The sequence below is a fragment of the Ailuropoda melanoleuca genome, chromosome 4, assembly GCF_002007445.2.
Source record: "Ailuropoda melanoleuca isolate Jingjing chromosome 4, ASM200744v2, whole genome shotgun sequence".
NCBI classification, from domain to species: domain Eukaryota; kingdom Metazoa; phylum Chordata; class Mammalia; order Carnivora; family Ursidae; genus Ailuropoda; species Ailuropoda melanoleuca.
The window spans coordinates 12,386,343-12,408,273 of NC_048221.1; the positions used below are offsets into that span (position 1 = coordinate 12,386,343).

The 21,931-nt window shown below is 52.4% G+C and overlaps 1 protein-coding gene across 1 annotated transcript in view; it reads right to left on the minus strand.

Moving 5' to 3' along the window:
• CPAMD8 (C3 and PZP like alpha-2-macroglobulin domain containing 8) overlaps window positions 1–21,931 on the minus strand; it is an 82,918-nt gene that overhangs the window by 44,947 nt on the left and 16,040 nt on the right. The window contains exons 11-19 of the mRNA XM_034658001.1: window positions 20,215–20,442; window positions 17,569–17,739; window positions 14,330–14,458; window positions 9,460–9,643; window positions 8,211–8,383; window positions 7,484–7,633; window positions 6,943–7,104; window positions 4,992–5,134; window positions 1,323–1,385 (exon numbers count right to left, since the gene is read on the minus strand). Of these exons, the coding sequence (XP_034513892.1) occupies window positions 1,323–1,385; window positions 4,992–5,134; window positions 6,943–7,104; window positions 7,484–7,633; window positions 8,211–8,383; window positions 9,460–9,643; window positions 14,330–14,458; window positions 17,569–17,739; window positions 20,215–20,442 (1,403 nt within the window). The remainder of the gene's footprint in view (window positions 1–1,322; window positions 1,386–4,991; window positions 5,135–6,942; window positions 7,105–7,483; window positions 7,634–8,210; window positions 8,384–9,459; window positions 9,644–14,329; window positions 14,459–17,568; window positions 17,740–20,214; window positions 20,443–21,931) is intronic.

Below are 21,931 nucleotides of genomic sequence, written 5' to 3' on the forward strand. Positions count from 1 at the left end.
AAAAAAAGAAAAAAATTTAAAAAAAAAAGAATTACCATATGAGCCAACAATTCCACTTCTGGGTATACACCCCAAAGAACTGCAAGTGGGGTCTCAAAGAGATACTTGCACACCTGTGTTCACAGCAGGATTATTTGTCATAGCCAAAAGGTGGCAGCAACCTGAGTGTCCAGCTTGTTCAAGGTGCCAACCCTGGTACCAAAAAAACTACCCAGCACCAAAAACATCTGGTCCCAGAAAAAATAGATACATTTGAATGATAGCANAAAAAAAAAGAATTACCATATGAGCCAACAATTCCACTTCTGGGTATACACCCCAAAGAACTGCAAGTGGGGTCTCAAAGAGATACTTGCACACCTGTGTTCACAGCAGGATTATTTGTCATAGCCAAAAGGTGGCAGCAACCTGAGTGTCCAGCTTGTTCAAGGTGCCAACCCTGGTACCAAAAAAACTACCCAGCACCAAAAACATCTGGTCCCAGAAAAAATAGATACATTTGAATGATAGCAGACAGACTGCTCATCTTAGGTTTAGACCCCTAGAACGAGACGCAGTCATCTGGATCTGTTCTGACCAGGAGTGAAGTCTTTCCATAAAGGGGACACACACATCTTTGTGAAAGCAGCCAGAGGAACCCCCAGCTGGGAGCTCCGTTCTGTGATGACCATGTGCCATGGCATCTCATGTCTAGAAGGGGGGCCTAGCTCAGCAGTAAGCCCACCCATGGCCTGGGGGCATCTGACCTTTCCTGCCTAACTAGTTTCCCAGGGCAGGCCATCATGACCTTCCACTAGCACCATTGGTGTTCTGCCACTGAGCATTGAAAGAAAAAAAGCCAAGAGCATCTGGCAGGAATTTGGCACAGCAGGGCTTCTTCAGAAAGAACTGAAAGGGGGAAAATGTGGAAAGGAAATATGCTGAGAAAAGCAGCCTGTTTTGTGGGCAGGAGCCCGAGTCCCCTGAGGAGTGAAGGAGGTGGGGAGGGGGTCAAGTTCATGTTCCAGGGAACTGTAATTGTTTTAATGAGCTCGTTATGCAAACAGAGCAGATAGAGTTACCCCAAGTGGGAGTCGTAAGAGGCACGAAGACCCTGCATTTCATATTTCCTGAGCAGATGTCCGAGGCTGCAGTGGGATTTGGGGCTGACTTCATGGTTTTGAGTTTTATGTGTTGGAAAAGGATGCCCAAAGTCTGACTCAGATGCTGATGTCAGATCTGAAAGCAAACCCGCTGGGAACGATCTGGACTTGCCTGAGTGCCTTTGAGTCAGCCTGCAACACAGCATCTTACTGTTAAAAAAAAAAAAAAGCTCACTGTACCTGATGTTCAGACAACGCCAAATCCATGTTTCAGGGAAGAAGGTCCTTTTTCTCTTCTCTGCTCTATGACAAATTAAAAAAGAAAGGAGAAAGTGTCATGGGGCATACCTTAATTCTGTTACTTGGCAGGTAAACTTCTACCCAAGTAGGACATAACACAGTAAGTCTTACCTGGAAAGACTAACATTGGACTCAGTTAGGGTGTCGTGGGTTAATTCTCTCGGCTGTCAGTTAACACTCTACCTGATCAGGATGGAACGTGCTAGTTCTTTTACCTGGCAGGGTTAACATTCTACTTGATGAGGACTCGTGGAAGTGACACATCAAAGGTTTGACAGAATCACCTTAACTCAACAGTGGCATGTCACATCCTGAGTTTAGAAGGTAAGAAGGGTCACAGGGACCCCCCCCCATGTCCTCCCCTTTGCTAATTGTCCTCCCTGGGTTTGCCACGTTTTTCCCTATCATCACATTGAGCTACCCACCCCCCCCAGCCCCTCCCTGTTTCCTAAAGAGCACCTTCCATCCCAGGTTCATCCTCAGAAGCCTCAGAGCCCACCTTCCTCAGGGACTGTCTTGTCCTTTAAAATAGTAATAGTAATCGGGGCGCCTGGGTGGCACAGCGGTTAAGCGTCTGCCTTTGGCTCAGGGCGTGATCCCGGCATTATGGGATCGAGCCCCACATCAGGCTCCTCTGCCATGAGCCTGCTTCTTCCTCTCCCACTCCCCCTGCTTGTGTTCCCTCTCTCGCTGGCTGTCTCTATCTCTGTCGAATAAATAAATAAAATCTTTAAAAAAAAATAATAAAAAAATAAAATAGTAATAGTAATAAATAATAATAATAATAATGGGGTGCCTGAGTGGTTCAGTCAGTTAAGTGTCTGCCTTTGGCTTAGGTCATGATCCCAGGGTCCTAAGATCGAATCCCACATCGGGCTCCCTGCTCAGCGGGGAGCCTGCTTCTCCCTCTGCCTGCCACTGCCCCTCCTTGTGCTCTCTCTGACAAAGAGACAAATAAAATCTTTAAAAAATAAAAATAATAATAAAAACAAGTCCTACTGGAAATTTGGCAAAACTTCTCAAAATTAAAAATGCTCACATCCTTCACCCTGGAAATACCCATGGACACAGGTGCCAGGACAGACAAATGGACTGGTTCATGGCAGCAAACAACCAAAAATGTCCATCAAGAGGGTGATGGGTTAATCAGATGGTAGCACATTCATGCCATGGGATGCTACCTGTCAGTCTAACCGAGTGAGCTCAGTGCAGACATACTCAGATGGATTGGTCTCCAAGACCTACTGTTGACTTTAAAAAGGAAAGCGCATATAGTGTTCTCTAACTGCTTCTTTTTTTTTTTTTTTAATCCTCGTATAGGGGCACCTGGTTGGCACAGTCGGTGAATTGTCTGACTCTTGGTTTCAGGTCAGGTCATGACCTCAGGGTCCTGAGATCAAGCCCTGAGTCAGGGTCCATGCTGAGCACTGGGTCTTCTTAGGGTTCTCTCTCCCTCTCCCTCTGTCCCTCCTGCTCGTGCTCTCTCCCTCTCTCTAAAATAAATATATAAATCTTAAAAAAAAATCCTTGTATATGCACAGAAAATTTCTAGAAGGATATCTAAAAAAATACTGACCACGGTTGCCTCTAAACAAGGGAATGGAGGGTCTAGAGGCAGGAGAGAGACTTACATTTAATTATATAAACTTTCACACTGCTTGAAAAAATTTTAACCACTTCATGTGGTTAAGAAAAATATCTTGTCCTCAGAACATGGATGTATGGATGTGTGATCCAGTTACAAAAAGGCATGGACACTTCCTTTTAAAGGCATGGCTTATGCGTTTCTGCACTTTCACAATTTACAATTTACAATTGCCTTTGTGGTTTGAGGTTTCAGAAAATTACTTTCATACCCACTCCAGGCCAAGCTCTTGGGGGTCCTGGCCCCCATAAGAGGGTCAAGGCCCCCAAGGCAGTTTCTAGTGGCAGGAGGCCCTCACCCAACCATGTGCTAGAAATGCCTCCGTATGCATCCAGAGTACCCAATGGGGAGCTTGGTCTGCCCATGCCATGATTTGGAGTTTAGAAACCAGGACCCTCGTGCATCTGCCACGCTCTTGCTAAGTGTGCAGCCCAGGCAGGAAGAACCCGGGAGAACAAAGTATCCAGCATCTCAATCTAGATAGAGAGGGTATGAAAGATGGAGAGGGCTTTTGCGGATAGGCCTACCAGGGCAAGAGGTCCTCTGGTCCACTTCTGGCTCAGAACAAGGGCTGAGAAGTGTGGGGCCCACCCTCAAGGTCTGCAGAGAGACCAGATCCTGAGGCACTACTGACCACACAGACGCCAGCCCCAGCCCCTTGGTTCTGTGTCCCTCTTGGAGGAGTGGGCAGGAGGGAGTAAAGCCAAGGCCTGCCTCCTCCATGCCAGCCCCTAAATCCAGACAGAGTGGGGAGCCAAGGTCTTCAGAACACTCCTCCTTCCCCAGCTAGCGGGCTGAGAGCTGGGCTTGAGAAGGGAGTAAGAGAGGCAGCAGAAGAAGGGGGTGGGAGAGAAGGGAGGGGAGAAAGGATGAGACAGGAGAGAGGAGGAAAACACCACCTCCTATGAAACAAACTTTCCAGGACTCCAGGGACAAAGCCACAAATCCACGGGGGAGATGTGAACCCCTCTCTCTCAGTCATCAATGAGTTAGCAAACAGACAAACAAGAAGTGAGCAAGAATATGGAGGATTTGGGCATCCCCATCAATAGGCTTGACCTAAAGTATGCATAGCGAGCCTTGTAGAGAACTGATGGGGGCCGGGTCTTCTTTTCAAGAAGACACGAGCCTTTATGAAAACTGGCCACACAAAAAGCCTCCAAAGTAAGAACCAGACAATGGATAACGTGCAGACCATGTTCCCCGACCATAATGCATGTTTGATACAAATTTATAAAACATATTAAAAATATTAATTTAAAATATCACTTTAAAAATTTAAAACATGTCCACTCCTGGAGAAGTCACAGCTCAAAAAGTTAGCACCTATTTTGAACAAGCAATAATGGAAACGCTTCACAGCACAACTCGGGTGCTGCCAGAGCAGCACTCTGAGGAAAATTCATAAGCTCCAAAGGCTTAAATGTGTAGAGTTAAAATAAGAGACCGAAAAGCATTACTTGGTGTCCAACTTGAAAATGCAGCAAATTGAAGGAGAAAAGGGAAGAGAGAAGAGGAGAAGGAGGAGGAGGGAACAGGTGGAGGATAGAGGTAATCGAAAGAATTTTCTAAGCACAGTCCCTGGGAGAGGGAGGGTCAAAGCCCAGCTTCCCTCCCCACCCCAAACCCTCTATCCCAGGGATCTCTGCTCCTGATGCACCTTCCTCCCTCTGCACCCCCACCCCCCACCCCTGCTGCAGGGGGGTGAGGAGGGGGGCTGAAGTGCTTGGTTCCCCAGCCCACTAAGTCAGTAGTGACTCTGCCCCTAGGGGACACTGGGCGATATCTGAAGACATTTTCGGTTACAATAACCAGGGGAAAGGGGTGCTATTGGCATCCGCTAGGTGGACACCAGCGACGGTGTTCAGCACCCACTGTGCATGGACAGCCCCACCTCGGAGAACGATCCAGCCCCTAATGTCCACGGGATGAGGTCAGACAGCGCTGCATGAGGCAGCAATTACCTGGGGGGGTGTCTGGAGGACCCCGCTGCCACCAGGCTTCCCGTGTGGGGCTGGAAGGCAGGGACAGCCTCATCGGTGTACAGGCCGCCATCCTGTCTGTGGTTGAGGCTCACCAGGTTGGTCATCACCGCCAGGCCCGTTTCCTAAGCAACAGACAATGCCCAGAACCCCGGTGGGGAAGCGGATGTGATGGCCTGAACAGTTCCATCACTACCAGCCCGACATCACTGCTGCATCATGGCTCTGGAGGGAGTCAGTCCTCTGCTCTGGGCTTGGTGACACGGGCTGAGGGGATGGTGGGACCCAGTGAGCACTCAGGGCGGAGCAGCGGGGAGGCCAGCACATCTGCAGCCCAGGCACAAAGAGCCACATGTATGACTCTGTTTATGGGAAATGCCCAGAACAGGTCAATCCATAGACACAGAAAGTAGATTCATGGTTGCTGGGGGCTGCAGCGGGGGGGGGGGCAGGGAGTGACTGCTCATGGGGACAGGATTTCCTTTTGAGGTGATGAAAATGTTCTGGAATTAGAGGTGCTGGTTGTACAACATCGTGAGTGTCCTAAATGCCACCGAAGTGTCCCCTTTAAAAAGGTTCATTTTGGGGTACCTGGGTGGCTCAGGTGGGTAAGCGTCTGCCTTCAGCTCAGGTCATGATCCCAGGGTTCTGGGATCGAGCCCCGCATCAGGCTCCCTGCTCAGCAGGGAGCCTGCTTCTCCCTCTCCTACTCCCCCTACTTGTGCTCTCTCTCTGTCAAATAAATAAATTTTAAAAATGGTTCATTTTTCTGTTAATTCTGCTAATTGTGAATTCCACAATTAAAAAAAAAATCAGTTGGTACCATGTCTGATCTAGACCAGAGACGGATGACTGCCATTGTGACTGTTAATAACTTTCCTCACTGTGCTAAATAATGGGAGCAGGGTGCCTGGGGGGCTCAGTCGGGTAAAGCCTCTGCCTTCAGCTCAGGTCATGATCTCAGGGTCCTGGGATCCAGCCCTGCATCACACCGGGCTCCCTGCTCAGTGGGGAGCCTGCTTCTCCCTCTGCCACTCCCTCCACTTGTGCTCTCTCTCTCTTTATCTCTCTAATAAACAAATGAAATCTTTAAAAAAAAAAAATACTGGGAGGAACTTGACTGCAGAGAAGCCCCGCCCTAGACAGGCCAGCTCTGCTTCTGGAACAAGGAATGTAAAGTCAGAGGCATCGCCTCTTAATTCCAAAAGCTGCCAGGGCCCGGGAGTTCAAGCTGCCTGGTCAACAAAAGTGTAACTGAAACGTCATCTATTCCAATGCGGAAAAAGATACACGTATCAATACACATAGACAGACATAGATGTGTCGTGTGTTTTCTAGCTACTGCAGCAAAATGTTAATTGTGGGATTGAGGTGGTGGGTATATACGTGTTTGCTAATCTGTTCAACTTTTCTATAAGTCTAAAAATCTTCCATAATAAAAACAGGAGAAAAAAGATGTGTTTTAAATGATTTTCACACTGGGATGAAAAGCACTCACAGATGGGCCGTGCAGTCAAGTGGGGACCACCAGCGTCCTCACGTGGGCTCCCAGAACGATGCTTGCGCCTACTGCACCCTGGGACCCCTGGCTCCCGTAGCCAGGAAGGAGGAGGACGGATGTGAGCTACAAACGTCAGGGTGGGTGGCTGCCTTCCCAGGGTGAAGGTTTTCCTTCCTGCAAAGCACCCTTGACGTCTTTGCTCCGTTCCAAGTTCAAGTTATCAGTCGACACTCATAACGTGCTGCACCTTGTCTGCCTTGCAAATTGGGGGGGTCCGCTTACGAGCTCTCATTGGGGAGAATCAAAAATTAGTTCTCCCCCAACCAAAGTTTGGAAACTTCCCCCTGACCGTCTCTGTATCCCCCAGATCGTCTGTTTTAAAGTGAGAGGCGCTAGGAAGGGGGCGGTGGGTCTAAGACCACCTGTCCTTACAGCAAAGGCAGACCCGGAGTCCTTGGTGATGCCCCAGGGCCACGGGAAGACGGAGGAGCGCCGGCGTCTTCGGGCCGCCAGTCCGGCCCACCAGAAGGACCCATCCTCCCGGGACGCCCCGAAGGCATCAGAAACATCATAATCTTCCAATTCCTGGACAACCTACAGGCAAAGGGGGACAGGGACCCATCGACTGGAGGTTTCTTGTCAACCCAAACCAGCTCTCGGGGGTCTGGCATGCTCCTATCTCAACCTCCTTTCACGAATATCACTTGGAGACCATCTTAGGGGATGGGCCTCGGTGTCATCAGCCCCTTCTAAAGATGGGCAGAGGGGTTGCAGAGGTAGGACCTGGACAATGTGATATTGCAAGAGTCTGATGAATTTGACCCCAGGATCTTTCAACTCACCAAAGCAGCCATCGGGACTGGGTTCACCAGTGAGAGAAAGAATCTAGACTCACAGGGGGCCCTTCACTTACTGGAAAGGGAGAGCTCCCCGTGGAGGTGCTGGACCCTGGCGCCCGAGGGCCCCCACATACCTGGGCCGGGGTCAGCTGGAACCCAGACCGAAGCAGGTAGACGCTCTTGTCCACGGCAGTGACACACACGCAGCTGCCCCTCGCAGCCCTGACCCGCAGGTCAACCACCTCCCCGGGCTGGGTCTCGTTTGCCGAATAGGTCAGCGAAACCTGGACCCAAATACAGCAAAGAAATCGGGAGCTTGGCCAACCTCTCCTGACTGACCCACCCACCCTCTCCACCTGCCAACAAGAGTTGACCCTCGCCAGCTCAGTGGGGACCCTGGCCTTGCTGCCCAGGCAAGGACAAGGGCGGGAGGCAGAGTGACAGGAACAAGGCTGGTGCAACTGGAACATTCTGTGCGAAGGACGGGAGATGAGGGGAGGGGAGGGGAGACAGGCACCAGCTGAGGGCACGTGGCAGCCAAAGGATGCAGGGAGAGGGGGCAGAAGGCTGAGCCCACTGCTGGGGACAGGAGGGGTGTCCCCTAGGTCTGGAACCCAGTGGGGACACAGAACAGCAGACTGCTTTCCCTGGGTGGGGTTAACGCAATCCCCCTCTGGGGGACTTTTGGAGGAACTCCAGTAAAAATGCAACTTGTGTTGCAATTATTCCTGAAGGCAGGGTGGCCCTTGCAGCTACCCTCTGGGAGTCCAATGACAGCTGTGTGCAGCCCACCCAGGGACAGACACCCTGGACAGCGCTTGCCTGTCCCCCGGCTCCCCTGGCTGGTTCCCCATGTCCTACCTGGTTTTCAAAGAAGGTCTCAACGGCAAACTGGAGGCTGTCGGCAACCCCTTCTCCATTCTCCCTGACATAGAAGATGAGCAGGCGGCCCAAGGGGACCATGCTGGAGCTCACGGCCAGCTGAAGGGAGGTCACACACACATTGACCTCGGCTGCTGGGGCAGGAGGGGGCTCTAGGAGAAGTCAGAGGTGGGGCAAGGCATGAGAAACCAGCAGCCCACAATGGGACCACCACTGCCCCAAGCTGCCCTGGGGGTGACATGGGGCACTCAGGGGGGAGGGGCTGGCCCTGGGTGAGTGCTCCACGGATACTCACATCCCCTGTTACTTCACCTAGAAGGGAAGGGAAGCCCAAAAGGATACGGGGATATGATTCCCAAAGCACCATGCCCGGCCAGCAGTTCTCAGCCAGGACAATGCTGCCCCCCAGGGGACATTTTTGGCTGTCACGACTTGGAAGTGCATCTAGGGCGGGGGGCCAGGGATGCCGCACAGCCCCCTACAGAGCACAGGGAGAATGATCCAGCGCCAAACTTCAGTAGCGCATGGGGTGGGAAACTGCCTTCCCATGAGAGGGACCCTGTCTTCCATTCTCTCTATGCACTAGTTAGCTAGCTAGCTCTGATTCTCATCTACTGGTGACTTTTCCTCTTAGGGACACTGGCAATGTCTGCAGACCTTTTAGACTGTCATACTGGATGGGTTGCTGCCGGCACCAAATGGGTAGGAGGCCAGGGACGCTGTTTCACACCATGCCCCGCACAGGACGGCCCCACCCCAAATGGCCTGTCTTCAAGTGTCCCCACCACCCAGTGTGGGGATCCTGCTTGAGGCAGAAGGCCTACGAAGCAGGAGGAGGCTGGGGAAGATCCAGGGGAGGCGGTGGGTCTCGTGAGAAGCACATGGAGTCAAGGAGAGAGAGGAGGGGGGCTCCTAAGTGGGAGGGGGACCTGGGCAGAGTCAGAGAGGCCCACTGGCAGATGGCAACACGGCACGGTGGGGGCCAGTTTGCCCCTGTCCCCCTGCAGACAGGCAGTGAGGACAGCGTGGAGAGGACCTCTCCACCTCCAGCAGCTGGTCACTGCCCGCCTCCTGGCCCCAGCCCCATCTTGCCCAGAACACGTGCCCTCCGCCCCGAGGCAGGCACCCCTCTGGGCTGAGCCCTGCTTACCCCTCCTTTCTGGGGTGACTCGCCCCAGTCTCAATGGTTCAGAAGACACAAGGAACTCCTGCCTGTGGCCTGGCTCACCTGTCTCAGAAAGGTGCATTAAGCGAATGGGTGTCTCTGGGGCCGCCCGCCTGCTTCTCTGCTGGGTGAGGCGGGCGGGCTGCCGGCCCGAGAGCACGATGTTGCCCCGCGCAGTCACCTCATAGTGCAGGGTGAAGTTGCAGGGACACGTGGACTTCACGGGGAAATGGGCTTCCTCTCCGACCTGGGGGAGACATGCAGCATGGGGAGCCCCGCCTGGCACCCCACAGCCTGGCACCTACACCACACCCACCTCGGGGCAGACGGCTGCTCTGGGGCCACGGGGAAGCCAGGACCCGGCTGAGGCAGGGGCAAAAGCCTCAGAGCCGAGAACTGGGCATCGTGGCAGCGGCCATGTCCCGTGGCAGCCTCAGCCGTGGCTCTGCAAATGGGACTGTGGTCGGATCAAGCATAATCGGGGTGATTACGACGGGCCGATTGTGCAGTAAAGAAGTGAACTTGGCCCAAAGAGCGGTCTGGCCTTTGTCCCCCAGCCCCCGAGAGGGGATCTCTAAGCCTCCGAAATGTTCTGCCTCATAAGTATCTTAGTTTACCCAAGGCCTCAGGCCACACGAGATACTGACGGTATGATTTATGAGGGCTGGGGGGCCTGGGTCACACTCCATCAGTTTGACCTCTGGAGGGGCTGGGACTGAGGTCAGCTATGCAGGTGGTCAGCCAGGGCTATGTGACGGACTGCCCCCCCCCCGCCCATAAAAACCCCAGACCCTGAGCAACCCTGGTCACATATCTGGTAAGGGTCTAGTGTCCAGGACACATAAAACTCTCACAACGCAACAGCAAAAAGACAAACAACTTTCTAAAACTTAAAAACAGCAGGGGAAGCTGGGAGGAAGGATTTGCGGGATCTCCCTGTACAGTCCAAGCAGCTCTTCTGAAAATCCAAAATTATTCCAGAATTTAAAATAAAAAAAAAAGGAAGTACAATAACAGATTATAACATATTGAGCAATTTTGTTTAAAGGCCTTAAGTCTGTAACATACTCTGAACCATCACACAGCGGCAAAAATAACAGGAGGGAGGAGAGCTGGAAAGTTCTTTCTTTTTTACAGAGGGATCCCAGCTAATAAACACGGAAGGAATGACAGCATTCAGAACGGCCGTCACGCAGCCCCTGTGGCAGTAACGGATTACAGCAGGAACGGTCAGTGATGCCAAAGGCCATGCGGGAAAGGTTGCTGGGGGTCAGGACACCGTGGCACGGGCCTCGGCTTGTCACCGATTATTTAGCAGTCTCACCTACAAGGGGAAAGTGCTGGTAGGCATCAGACCCAACGCAAGGCTAAGATCAGCTCCAGCAACAGCGGGGCCTCCTAAGTCTGTATCTTTCACCAGCGCACGGCCGGAGCGACAGGCACATAGCAATTTTGCCTGATTCTAGTTCAGAATGTGGGATCATCTACAAGACCACAGGCCTGGATTCTTCACGAAAGTCATGGTGATGAAAAGGCAGAGGCAGGGACTGTTGCAGATGGAGAGCAACTATGGACACAGAAGAGCCAAACGCAGCACGTGAAGTGATCCCGAATTGCACGCACGCACACGCACGCGTGCGCGTTCCCACAGGCACACACAGGTGGTTGCATGCTTACACGTGTGTGCACGAGATTGTGTAGTTGTGCATGGGTGTTCACACGCAAGATGTAAGTTACATCTGGGGGCCATCTTTGAAAATTGGAATATTGCCTGTGAATTAAACAGTATCTTGAGTTAACATAATTTTCTTAGCTGGGACAGTAGCCTTGAGATCATGCTGAGGAATGCCCTTATTTTTAGAACATGTTATGGTCAAGTATTTAAGAGTGAAACATCATGATATCTGTAACTTATTTTCCAATGTTGCAGCAAAAAAAAAAAAATCTGAAGGAATAGATGGATGGCTGGGTGGTTGGATGGCTGGGTGGGTAGGTGGACAAGTAGGCCGGTTGAGTGGGAGACTGTATGGATAGAGGCAAAATGTTAATTCATAAATCTAGGTAAAAAGCATACGATTATACCGTTTTTTATGATTTCTAAGTTTGTAAATATCCACCTTATAAAAAGACACCTAATCAAAAATCCCCTTGAATTTCAGATGTTGGAAAAAAGAAAAGAGCAAAACCTTTCTCCCCTTCACGCACGAATCCCATGACATCACAGCAACCCTAAAATACTGGCTTGACAGCCCCCGTCTACAGAGCAGCTCCCCGCTGCATGCGCCTGGGAGCTAGAGGAAGGGGAAAGGACCCTGACACAGAGTGCAGGCTGGACCCAGAATGGCCACTCTTGTCTCAAAGGCCTGAGGTTGCACCCAGGGCCCCTTGTGACAGTCGCTGGGGGAGGGGCTGGCTGGAGCCTGCTGACCCGACCCAGGCAGGATGGATATGTCCCTCCAAGAGGAAAGTCTGAGTGGCCCAGCCAAGTCCTTGCTTAATGGGAACTGCAGTGCCAGCAGCTGGGGACACAGGGCTCCTTCCCGCCCCCATGGGACGGCAGCCAAGGCCAGCATCCCCACAACGCGGGGCTGGTTGAACAGCATTACAACAGGAACGGCGTGTTCAGCCAAGCCAGGCACAATCTCATCCGAGTTTCTCATTCTCATAACCCCTGCAGCGGGCCATTAAGCCCCCAAAACGGGCAGCCCCGGCGCCAGGATTCCTCTGAGCTGCCTCCCAGGGGCCCCTGGCAGCCTTGGGTCTGGGCATCAGCTCTCGGAAAGGGAGTGCCAGAGGTTTACGGGGCTGGTGAGGCCTGGCAGCAAGGTCGGGGAGCCCGCCCCCACACACGGCAGCCAGGCTCTGCCCCTGGGCCTCTCAGCTAAGGGAGCTAACAGGGTGCTCTGTTATACACCCATCCTTCTACAGATGAGGGGGTAGGCAAACCACAGTCTGTCCATGCCATATGACGGAAAGACAAGGCGGAAACTTCGATGCATGATAAGCGATGGAAGTAATGTGAAAAAGCTACGTGCCGTATGGTTCCAACTACAGCAGTCCCCCTTCTCCATGGTTTCGGTTACCCGCCATCCAGGGCGGTCTGGAAGCCAACGCTCCTCGTGAGATATCATGAGAAGGTCAGGGGCAGCCTGACGCCGCGTCTGAACGCCTGCGCCATTCACCTTACTTCAGCCCCTCACGCAGACATCACACCACCTTGTGAGCACAAGCGGGGTGGACACAGGACTGCGTATTTGAGAGACAGAAACCACAGTCACATGACTCTTATTACAGTATATTATTAGGGTGGTTCTATTTCATTTTGAATTATTGTTGGTAATCTCTTACTGTGCCTGGTTTGTAAGGCAATCTGCGTCATAGGTATGTACGTATAGGGAGGAACGAACAGGTAGGGTTTGGTACTATGCGCGGTTTCCGGCAGCACCGGGGATGTAGGGATGTATCCCCCTGGATAAGGGGGGACGACTGTATACGTGGGATGGGAAAACAGCTATTTTGAGTTGCTGCCTGGGCATGTGATGGCCTGACAAGCTGCTCCCAGAGTCTGGGCGTTTATAGGACGACCCGAGCTTAGGATTCTGGCCACAAGTTTACAAGTTCCTGCCTCACTTTTCCCTGCATGTCTTTTAAAATAACTACTTAGGGGCGGCTGGGTGGGTCAGTCAGTTAAGCGTCTGCCTTCGGCTCAGGTCGTGATCCCAGGGTCCTGGGATCGAGCCCCGCATTGGGCTCCCTGATTAGTGGGGAGCCTGCCTCGCCCCCTCCTCATGTGCTTGCTCTGAGAAATAAAATCTTTAAAAGAAAATAAGCACTTAGCACTGACCCCCAAAATATTAGTGACCTCCTCCTTCAACCACCTTATGAGTCACAGGTGCTTGCTGCCCTGCTGTCTGTCTCCTGCTTGCTTGAGACCTGGGACGGAGGACTGCTCTTCCCCCGGGGCACTGGGCACCCGCCCACCCCCCTCCCGGATCTGTAAATAAATCTCATGACGTGACTTCCTTTTGCGCGTGTGTATTGAAATTGTGCCTCCAATCCAAACAACCCGTTTTCACTTCTCCCAACACGATATGACATTCTGGAAAAGGCAGAAGGATCAAAACAGTGAAAAGATCGGTGATCGCCAGGGGCTAGCAGGGAGGGAAGGAATGAATGAACAGGTGGGGGGAACCCAGAGGATTTTTAGGGCAGCGAAATCATTCTGTATGATAGACTATAATGCTGGATGCATGTTGCTATACGCTTGTCCAGACCCACGGAACCGGCAATACCAGGAGAGGCCCCTAACGTGCCCTGCAGACTTTATAGTGAAAAACGACACGTGGACACGGGCTCACCAATCGTACCAGGCGTGACACCCTAAGGCAAGCTGCTAATCCTCAGGGACACTGCACGCAGGGGAGAGGAGATCCAGAGGAACTCTCCGCACTTTCTGCTCCGTGTTTACAGCTCCCTATCTCCACACGCATCTCTGAGCATCTTACTTAATTGGGATCATTGAAGAGACCGGGAAGGATCACGAGACCCAGCTCCGGGGCTGTCTCATCTATGTACTATGTCTACAAGCGTCAACTGGGGAAACCTGGTGTCTGCGCCCAGCAAGTGCCAGCCTGCAGACGGGGGGAACCTGGGCCAACAGCAGGGGTCCCGCCTAAGGCCTGGGAGCAAACAACAGCACACTGAGGGCCAGGTTTATCACAGCAAACCCCGGAATACAGCCTAAATGTTCACCATAATTAAAGCACGGGCGTTCATCCTGAGGAATCCCCCCTTGCTGGAGGGATAGGGGCTCCAGCATCAGTACCAGCAGCAACCCTGCTGAGGCATGCGCAGATCCCCCCAAAGGTACGAGCTCACAGCTTCCTAGGCCCATCCTGCCCAGAGGCAGGGGACACACACCTGAAACCCTTACCTGCAGAGGGCGGGAAGGCGGCTGCAGCTGCAGATAGCACTGGCTGGGCGAGTACCAGCTGCTGAGAGACAGGTAGCTGGGCAGGTACTGGGCTCCCACAGGCTTTCCACTGAGTGCCGTCACCTTGGTCTGAAGAAAAGAGGGTACTTGGTCAAGGACTGGGTGCTTGGTGGAAGAATGGGGTCTTGGCGATGCTTCTGCCTGCCCTGGCCTGAAGCAAGACCCTCTCATGTTCCAATTTGCCTTTGGGGACCCCCGTCCCCAGTTCTCAGAGACCAGAGTGCAATGCCTTAACACACTGTTCCTCTGCTCCAGGAAGCAAGTGGCCAAGACTGGTCACAGGGTGCTCTGGGGTGGTCACCAAGAGACAGTTCTATCACAGGCGTATTAGGAAGCCTTCCCCAACCCCTTTTCTTTCTTCCTCTCTCTCTTTCTCTCTCTCTCTGGCTTGCCAGTGGCCCTGGTGGCTTCTCAAAGGGGATAACAGGCCTGGGAAGTGACCGCGGAGAAGGTGGTCAGGAGAAGGAGCGGCGGTGTGGGGCAGCATCCCCGGGGCTCTGGACCCTGCTGCTCCCTGAGCTCGAGCCCTCCCCCTCCGCGTGCGCCACGCGGGGTGGTTATACTGCTTTTGTTCCCTTGGGGTTGGAGCCTGTTCCCTTCACTTGCTGCTGAAAGACTATAGGGCCATGCAAGGGAGAGGCCAGAGGTGCAGATCGAAGACTTCTGTGAGATCAAGAATAAAGAAGTTGGCCCATTTTGTGCCCAGTTTCTGGGAGGTAGCCTCTAAAGCCCTGGGATCTCCGAAGGGATGAGAGTATCTCTGTTATGCACGGTGTGTCCTGGTAACTTGTGCTACCAATCTGACTCAGGGCAGGGACAAGGGGTTGGGGCTTTGAGATCTGTGCTACCAGCCAGACCTCCGAGGGAGGGAGCTCTGGCTAGAACCACAGTTGAGTCGCAGAGCCAACGATTCATGCCTATATCACGCCTACATTATGGACCCCGACGGACACCGGGGCTCGAGTGAGCACCCCTGGCTGACAGTTCTCTGTGGCTACCGTCACATGTCCCACGTCATGAGCCGGGAGGGCATGGTGTCCCAGGGACTCCACAGGGACAGCACGAGAAGTTTGAAATGGGGGACCCTCCCAGCTCTTACCCTCTGCCTTGCTCTCTTTGGTTTTTTTAAGATTTTATTTATTTATTTGAGAGCAGAAGCAAGGGAAGCAGCAGAGGGAGAAGCAGACTCCCCGCTGAGCAGAGATCCCATAATGGGACTCGATCCCAGGACCCAGGACCAGCCACTTCACTGACTGAGCCACCCAGGAGCCCCTGCCTCGCTCTCCTTGGCTGGTCCTAATTTGCCATGTCACTGTAATAAAATTGTGTTTGCCAAAGATACAAACTACCAGTTAAAAAGTAAACCCCAGGATGGCACGTCCAGCGTGGTGACCATACTTAACACAACTGTATTGTATATTCGAAAGCTGCTAAGAGTAGATCTCCAAAATTTCTCAGGATAAGAAAAGAAAAACGTGTAACTACGTGTGGTGCCAGCTGTTGACCACACTCACTTGGTGACTGTTTCACGACACGTGCAAATATGGACTCACGTCGTCCACCTGAAAGGAACATACAGCAATGTGTCAATTACCCCTCAGTTAAAAAATAATTAGGGCCGGGGCGCCTGGGTGGCACAGCGGTTAAGCATCTGCCTTCAGCTCAGGGCGTGATCCCGGCGTTATGGGATCGAGCCCCACATCAGGCTCCTCCGCTGGGAGCCTGCTTCTTCCTCTCCCACTCCCCCTGCTTGTGTTCCCTCTCTCGCTGGCTGTCTCTATCTCTGTCGAATAAATAAATAAAATCTTTAAAAATAATAATAATAATAATTAGGGCCGCCGGGGTGGCACCGTCAGTTAAGTGTCTGAATTGATTTCAGCTCAGGTCGTGATCTCAGGGTCCCGGGCTCGAGCCCCACGTCGGGCTCTGCACTCAGCGCGGAGTCGGCTTGTCCCGCTCCCTCTGCTCCTCCCCCCAGCTTACGCTCTGTCTCTAAAGTAAATAAACACATCTTTAAAAAAAATTAAAAATTAAAAATAATTCACATTTACAATTAGTTTTGCTTTTAAAAGAGTAAAAGGCCTTTTCCTAACCATATTTAGTCAGAGAAACAATATCTTCCTACTAAAGGACATTTTTGGGAAAAGCTCGTTTTTAGACATGTATCTATGAGATAAAAAATTATTCAGCTAATTCTGGTATTTGTAGTCATTTCAAGGCTTTGCTGCTACTTAATCGCTAGGGGACTAATGGAAATGAAGGAATGTCTTTCAGTCATTAAGGGAAACAAAGCTGTGACTGTAATAAGGGATTTGTAGCCCGATGAAGGGCTGTAGCCTGGAGACTCTTGAGCTTCCAACGTGGATGGTTAAAAGTCTTTAAGGACATGCCACCCCACAGAGGCCATTGTCACCCCAAGTGTCCTCAGCTCCCACCTACACATTTACTCTAGGCCGCCCCCCACCCCTTCCCTGCCATCCAGCATCTGTGGGCCCGTCACAGAGACAAGATGAGGGGTGCTGGGACACTCTCTTCTATCACTCCTGCTCTTCCCTCCCCTGACAATGGGACCCCATGTCCTGCCCATTCTACCCTCACAGCTCCAGGCTCGGTGGCCTCTCTGTCATCACCTCCTGTCTGCCCACCTGTGGCCCCCTCCCCCAGTACTCTCCCATTATAGTCACTGGAGCAACTGCTGGGTATCCAAAATCAGATCACTCTGTCCCCCTGATACTGCCTTCTGGGTAAACCCCAAGCACCCCTGTGAGGTCAGGTGCACCCTTCCAGCTCCCTCTTCTGTATCTTCCTGAAGGGCTCAGCCTGGCGGGGCCTTGCAGGACCCAATTACACAGAGGCCTCTGGGCCTCTGCATGCTGCTCCACCTTCCCAGAAGCAGTCCGGATGACACTCCCCAGGGTCAGGAGTCCACATGATGAGATCCTTTCGGGCCAGCCTCCTTCAGCGTGACAGAGCCAGGAGCCCTCACCTCTCCATGACCTCCCATCTTGCCCTGGGTTGGGCTGGTTATCCATCCCCCAAACTCCCCATCAAAGACTGTAAACTCCCTCAGGGCAGCAGTAGGCCACAGGTCCACCAAGGTGGTGCCCAAGCATGGACTGGGAAAGGCACCAAGGCTGTATCTGGTGACTGAATGACAAGGGTCCAAGCAACTCACCCACCTCCAGCCACATGTGTTGGGCTGACATGGGGATGAAGGGGATTTCAAACCCCACCAGCCCTCCCTGGGACACAGATTCGATGGTGTAGATGTTGTCCTTCGGTGTCAATTCTGCCCTGATCTGGACCGTCACGCCCTCGGCTGGGCTGCCATCCGGGTAGGACAGCTCCACCTGGAAGGAGTCACCAAAGATTCAACACGGTCAGGGCAGCACCACTCCCCAAACTGATCTAATCCCCCATCAGAATCCCAGCCAACTTCTTCACAGAAATTGACAAGCTGACCCTAAAATTCACAAGGAATTGCAAGGACCCCCAAATAATCAAAATAATCATGAAAAAGAGGAACAAAGGAGAACTCACATATCCCAATTTCAAATCTCACTGAGAAGCTACAATACTCGAGACAATATGGTACTGCCATAGGAGAGACATGGAGATCGATGATGGGATAGAACTGAGAGTCCATATAGAAACGCACACATCCGTGGCAAACTGGTTTCAATAAGGGTGCTAAGACCATTCAATGGGGGAAAGAACAGTTTCCTCAACAAATTTCCTCAACAAATGGGACTGGGTGCTTACACACAAAAGAATGAAGGTGAACCCCTACCTCACACCATCTACAAAAGTTAAAGATGGATCACAGACCTAAAGTTAAGAGCTAGAACTTTGAAACACTTAGACGATGGGAGGCAGAGTGGAGGACCTTCACGACCTTGGACTTGGCAAATAAGTCACAAGGTAGGAGTCACCAGGTGCTGGCCGTTAGCCTGGTGCTGCATGGAGAAGTGGACCTCCTGGGCCACGTGGTGTGGAATTAAATGAAGACCACCTGAACGAGAATGAGCAAAGGCTATTTATTCCGAGCTTGCTGTAGCAAGGGAGTCACAGCCACCATCACTGGTGTTTGGCAGAGGCTCAAATGCAGGTAAAGTGGGAAAGCCTTATAGTGAGAAATAGGGAAGGCTTCAGGTGTGTCCCAGTTGGAGGCTACTGGTCTAGAGAACTGTAGGTGGCTAACTGGGAGCAGGGTATCCCAGGCAATCGGTTAGGGGAGCACACAGGGACTCAGTATCCATCCAGGGTGTGGATTTATTTCTGCACTCTGAATTCTATCCCATCGGTCCCCATGTTCAAATCACAGTGTAGGAATCACCACGTGCTGGCCATTGGCCTGGTGCCACACTGAGGTAGGAACAGAACGGGCAATGCTACAAATAGTTCCGTGTGATGCTCAGACCTCATTCAGACAGGTAGAAAAGGCAGTCAGAACAAGGGGTTCAGAAGACAGGGATTGTGGGGCGCCTGCGTGGCTCAGTGGGTTAAGCGTCTGCCTTCGGCTCAGGTCATGATCCCAGGACCCTGGGATCGAGCCCCACAACAGGATTCCTGCTCAGTAGGAAGCCTGCTTCTCCCTCTCTCTCTGCCGCTCCTTTCCGCAAGTGCGCATGTGTGTGCTTGCTCTCTCTCTCTCTCTCAAATAAATAAAATCTTAAAACAAAAGAAGAAGAAGACGACGACAGGGATGGTGTGAAAGAAATATGGTCTGTGGGCCCCAAAGGACCCTCGAGTAGTCCCTCGCCTGTGCAGATATCTTGTGACAGGTGACGGGGGCTTCAGACTACATAATCCCCACTTACAGCTCTGTTTTTTAGTGCAGACGGTGGGTAATGTCCCGGCCCTACGTGAAACGCTCCCGTTCGTTGATCTGACAGCCCAAGCCCCTTCTTCACGCACACTCCGACCCCACTCCTCGTGCCTTAGCTTCTTTACAAGCTGGGACCCTCAAATCCAGGGGCACACAGGTGTGTGTCTGTGTGCAGACACGTAGGGGCTGGGACCCGGGCACAGAGAGGAAGGAGGTCTCAGAACAGAAGGGGAGTAGCAGGATGCAGCATGAGGACAGGCCACCAGGATCCTATGAGTGACCCACGGAAGGTAAGTGGGGCCAGGGATGTGGGTGGTGGGCAGAGCTGGGGTCAGGGGTGCAGCCAGCTTCCCTCTGGGGTGACACTGGCTGTCACTGGCCTTGCCCCCACAGGACACAAATGCCCAGTTCAGCAATTAAGACAAGGATCTTGGGTTTCTAGTCACCCAAAACCTGACCCTGTCTAAGAATGGCATGGTGGGTGGGTAGGAGGTGGGGGCCTATTCAAAATGCCACTTTCCCCCAGGGGATCTGAATCAGTCTGTCTCAGAGCAGGAGATCTGCCTCTGGGGGCATTCCTTTGGATGCTAGTTCCTCCAGAAATAAAGTCAACCGTGATAAGAAACACGTTGCCTTAGAGAAACTGACTTAATAAATGGATATACCAGGGTCTTGGTTTGTAGGTACCGGCATGTCTGCTTATGTTGAATAAAGCGGACCATCCTTCTAGATGGAACAAAGTGTCCAGTGCCTCTCCCCCTGGCGTACCAGCTCTTGCCACACACAGCAATACAGCCCTCGGTCCCCTGAGAGCAAAGGTTACACAGTGCAATTAAAGAACACCGTCTTCAGCAGGGTCCCCACTGCGGACCCACGATGCCACCGCAGTGGTTTCACGGTGGTCCTCGAGTGGAGCTGGGGCGGGAGGCAGTGCGGAGCCTGCGCCCTCCGACGTCTCCCCCCCACCCCGGCCCCAGGCCCCGTCCTCAGCGCTTACCTTCCCCACGTAGGACAGACCTGGCTTGAACTGCTTCCTGGTGTCCCTGGAGTAGCGGACGTCCACCAGCTGCCTCTGCACAGGGGTGGAGGCATCAAACGCCACCTGCTGGCTCCCGTCCACACTGGTCACCGTGGCCCAGATGCTGACAGTGCCCCGGAAGTGCTCGGGGACATCGGCGGGGATCATGTCCTTCACACAGATGTCGAAGTCCTGGGAGCCGTGGATCTGGAGGCAGGAAGCGCACAGAATGTATTCACTCAGGGTTGGAATGGCTTCGAGGAACGACTCTCAAAAACACATCTGAAGTGCAGGACAGTCCACGGGCTGGAGGGCCAGGGGGACACGCAGTGACACGGCCGACCAGCGCTGGGGGTCACTGGATCCCTTGCTGGAGATGCAGCAATGTCCCAGGGAGTAAGATGTCCCCTGGAGTAAGATGAGTGCCCGCCAGCAGACAGCGGGGCAGCGATTTGAACCCGGACACCCCTACTTTGGAACACTCACTCCGCTCCCACTCCTGGGGCACAGAACGCCCCCATTCAACCCCTATCTCAGGACCCAACTGGGGGCCTGGCAAACAAGCCACTTGCAGAAACAGCTTCGGAGAACATTACTCAATAAACCAGAGAATAGGGCAAGGAACACCACCAGCAGAAGGGATGACAGGGTCCAGGGCTAGAGGCCCCACAGAGACAGAGGACCCCCAGACTCTACATACTTGGGAACGTGAAGTCATGCAGCCACTTTGGAAAACAGTCTGGGAGTTTCTCAAACGGCTAAACTTAGTTACCCCCGAATATACAAACAGACCATGGCAGGACCATATAGAAAAATGGCCAACCCATTATCTACGAGCCAGCCACGAAGGAAGTCTGACCCCCACGTCTAGCAACCAGTAGGAAGACAAACCCCTGTAACAACCAGCCCCAAATGGCTGGGACTTGATTAATAACTGACAACTTCAGGCGCCTGGGTGGCTCGGTCAGTTAAGCATCTGCCTTTGGCTCAAGTCACGATCCCAGGGTCCTGGGATCAAGCCCCGCATCAGGCTCCCTGCTCATCGGGGAGCCTGCTTCTCCCTCTGCTCCTCCCCCTGCTTGTGCTGTCTCTCTGTCAAAGAAATAAATAAAATCTTTAAAAAAAAATTACTGACAACTTCTCTGATTTTTGTCCTTTTTTTTTAGATTTTTAAAAATTTTTTTTTAAAGATTTATTTATTTAAGTAATCATCACACACCACGTGGGGCTCAAACTCACGAGCCTGAGGTCAAGAGTTGCTGACTCAGGGGCGCCTGGGTGGCACAGCGGTTAAGCGTCTGCCTTCGGCTCAGGGCGTGATCCCGGTGTTATGGGAATCGAGCCCCACATCAGGCTCCTCTGCTACGAGCCTGCTTCTTCCTCTCCCACTCCCCCTGCTTGTGTTCCCTGTCTCGCTGGCTGTCTCTATCTCTGTAAAATAAATAAATAAAAATCTTTAAAAAAAAAAAAAAAAAAAAAAAAGAGTTGCTGACTCAATACTGACTGAGCCAGCCAGGCACCCCTTTTCCTTTATTTTATTAAAGATTTATGTATTTAATTTCAGAAAGAGAGAGAGTGTGTGCGTGCATGAGCAGAAGGGGCAGAGGGCGAGGGAGAGAGCATCTCAAGCCAACTCTGTGCTGAGTGCAGAGCCCGACGCAGGGCTCGATCCCACAACCATGAGATCCCGACCTGA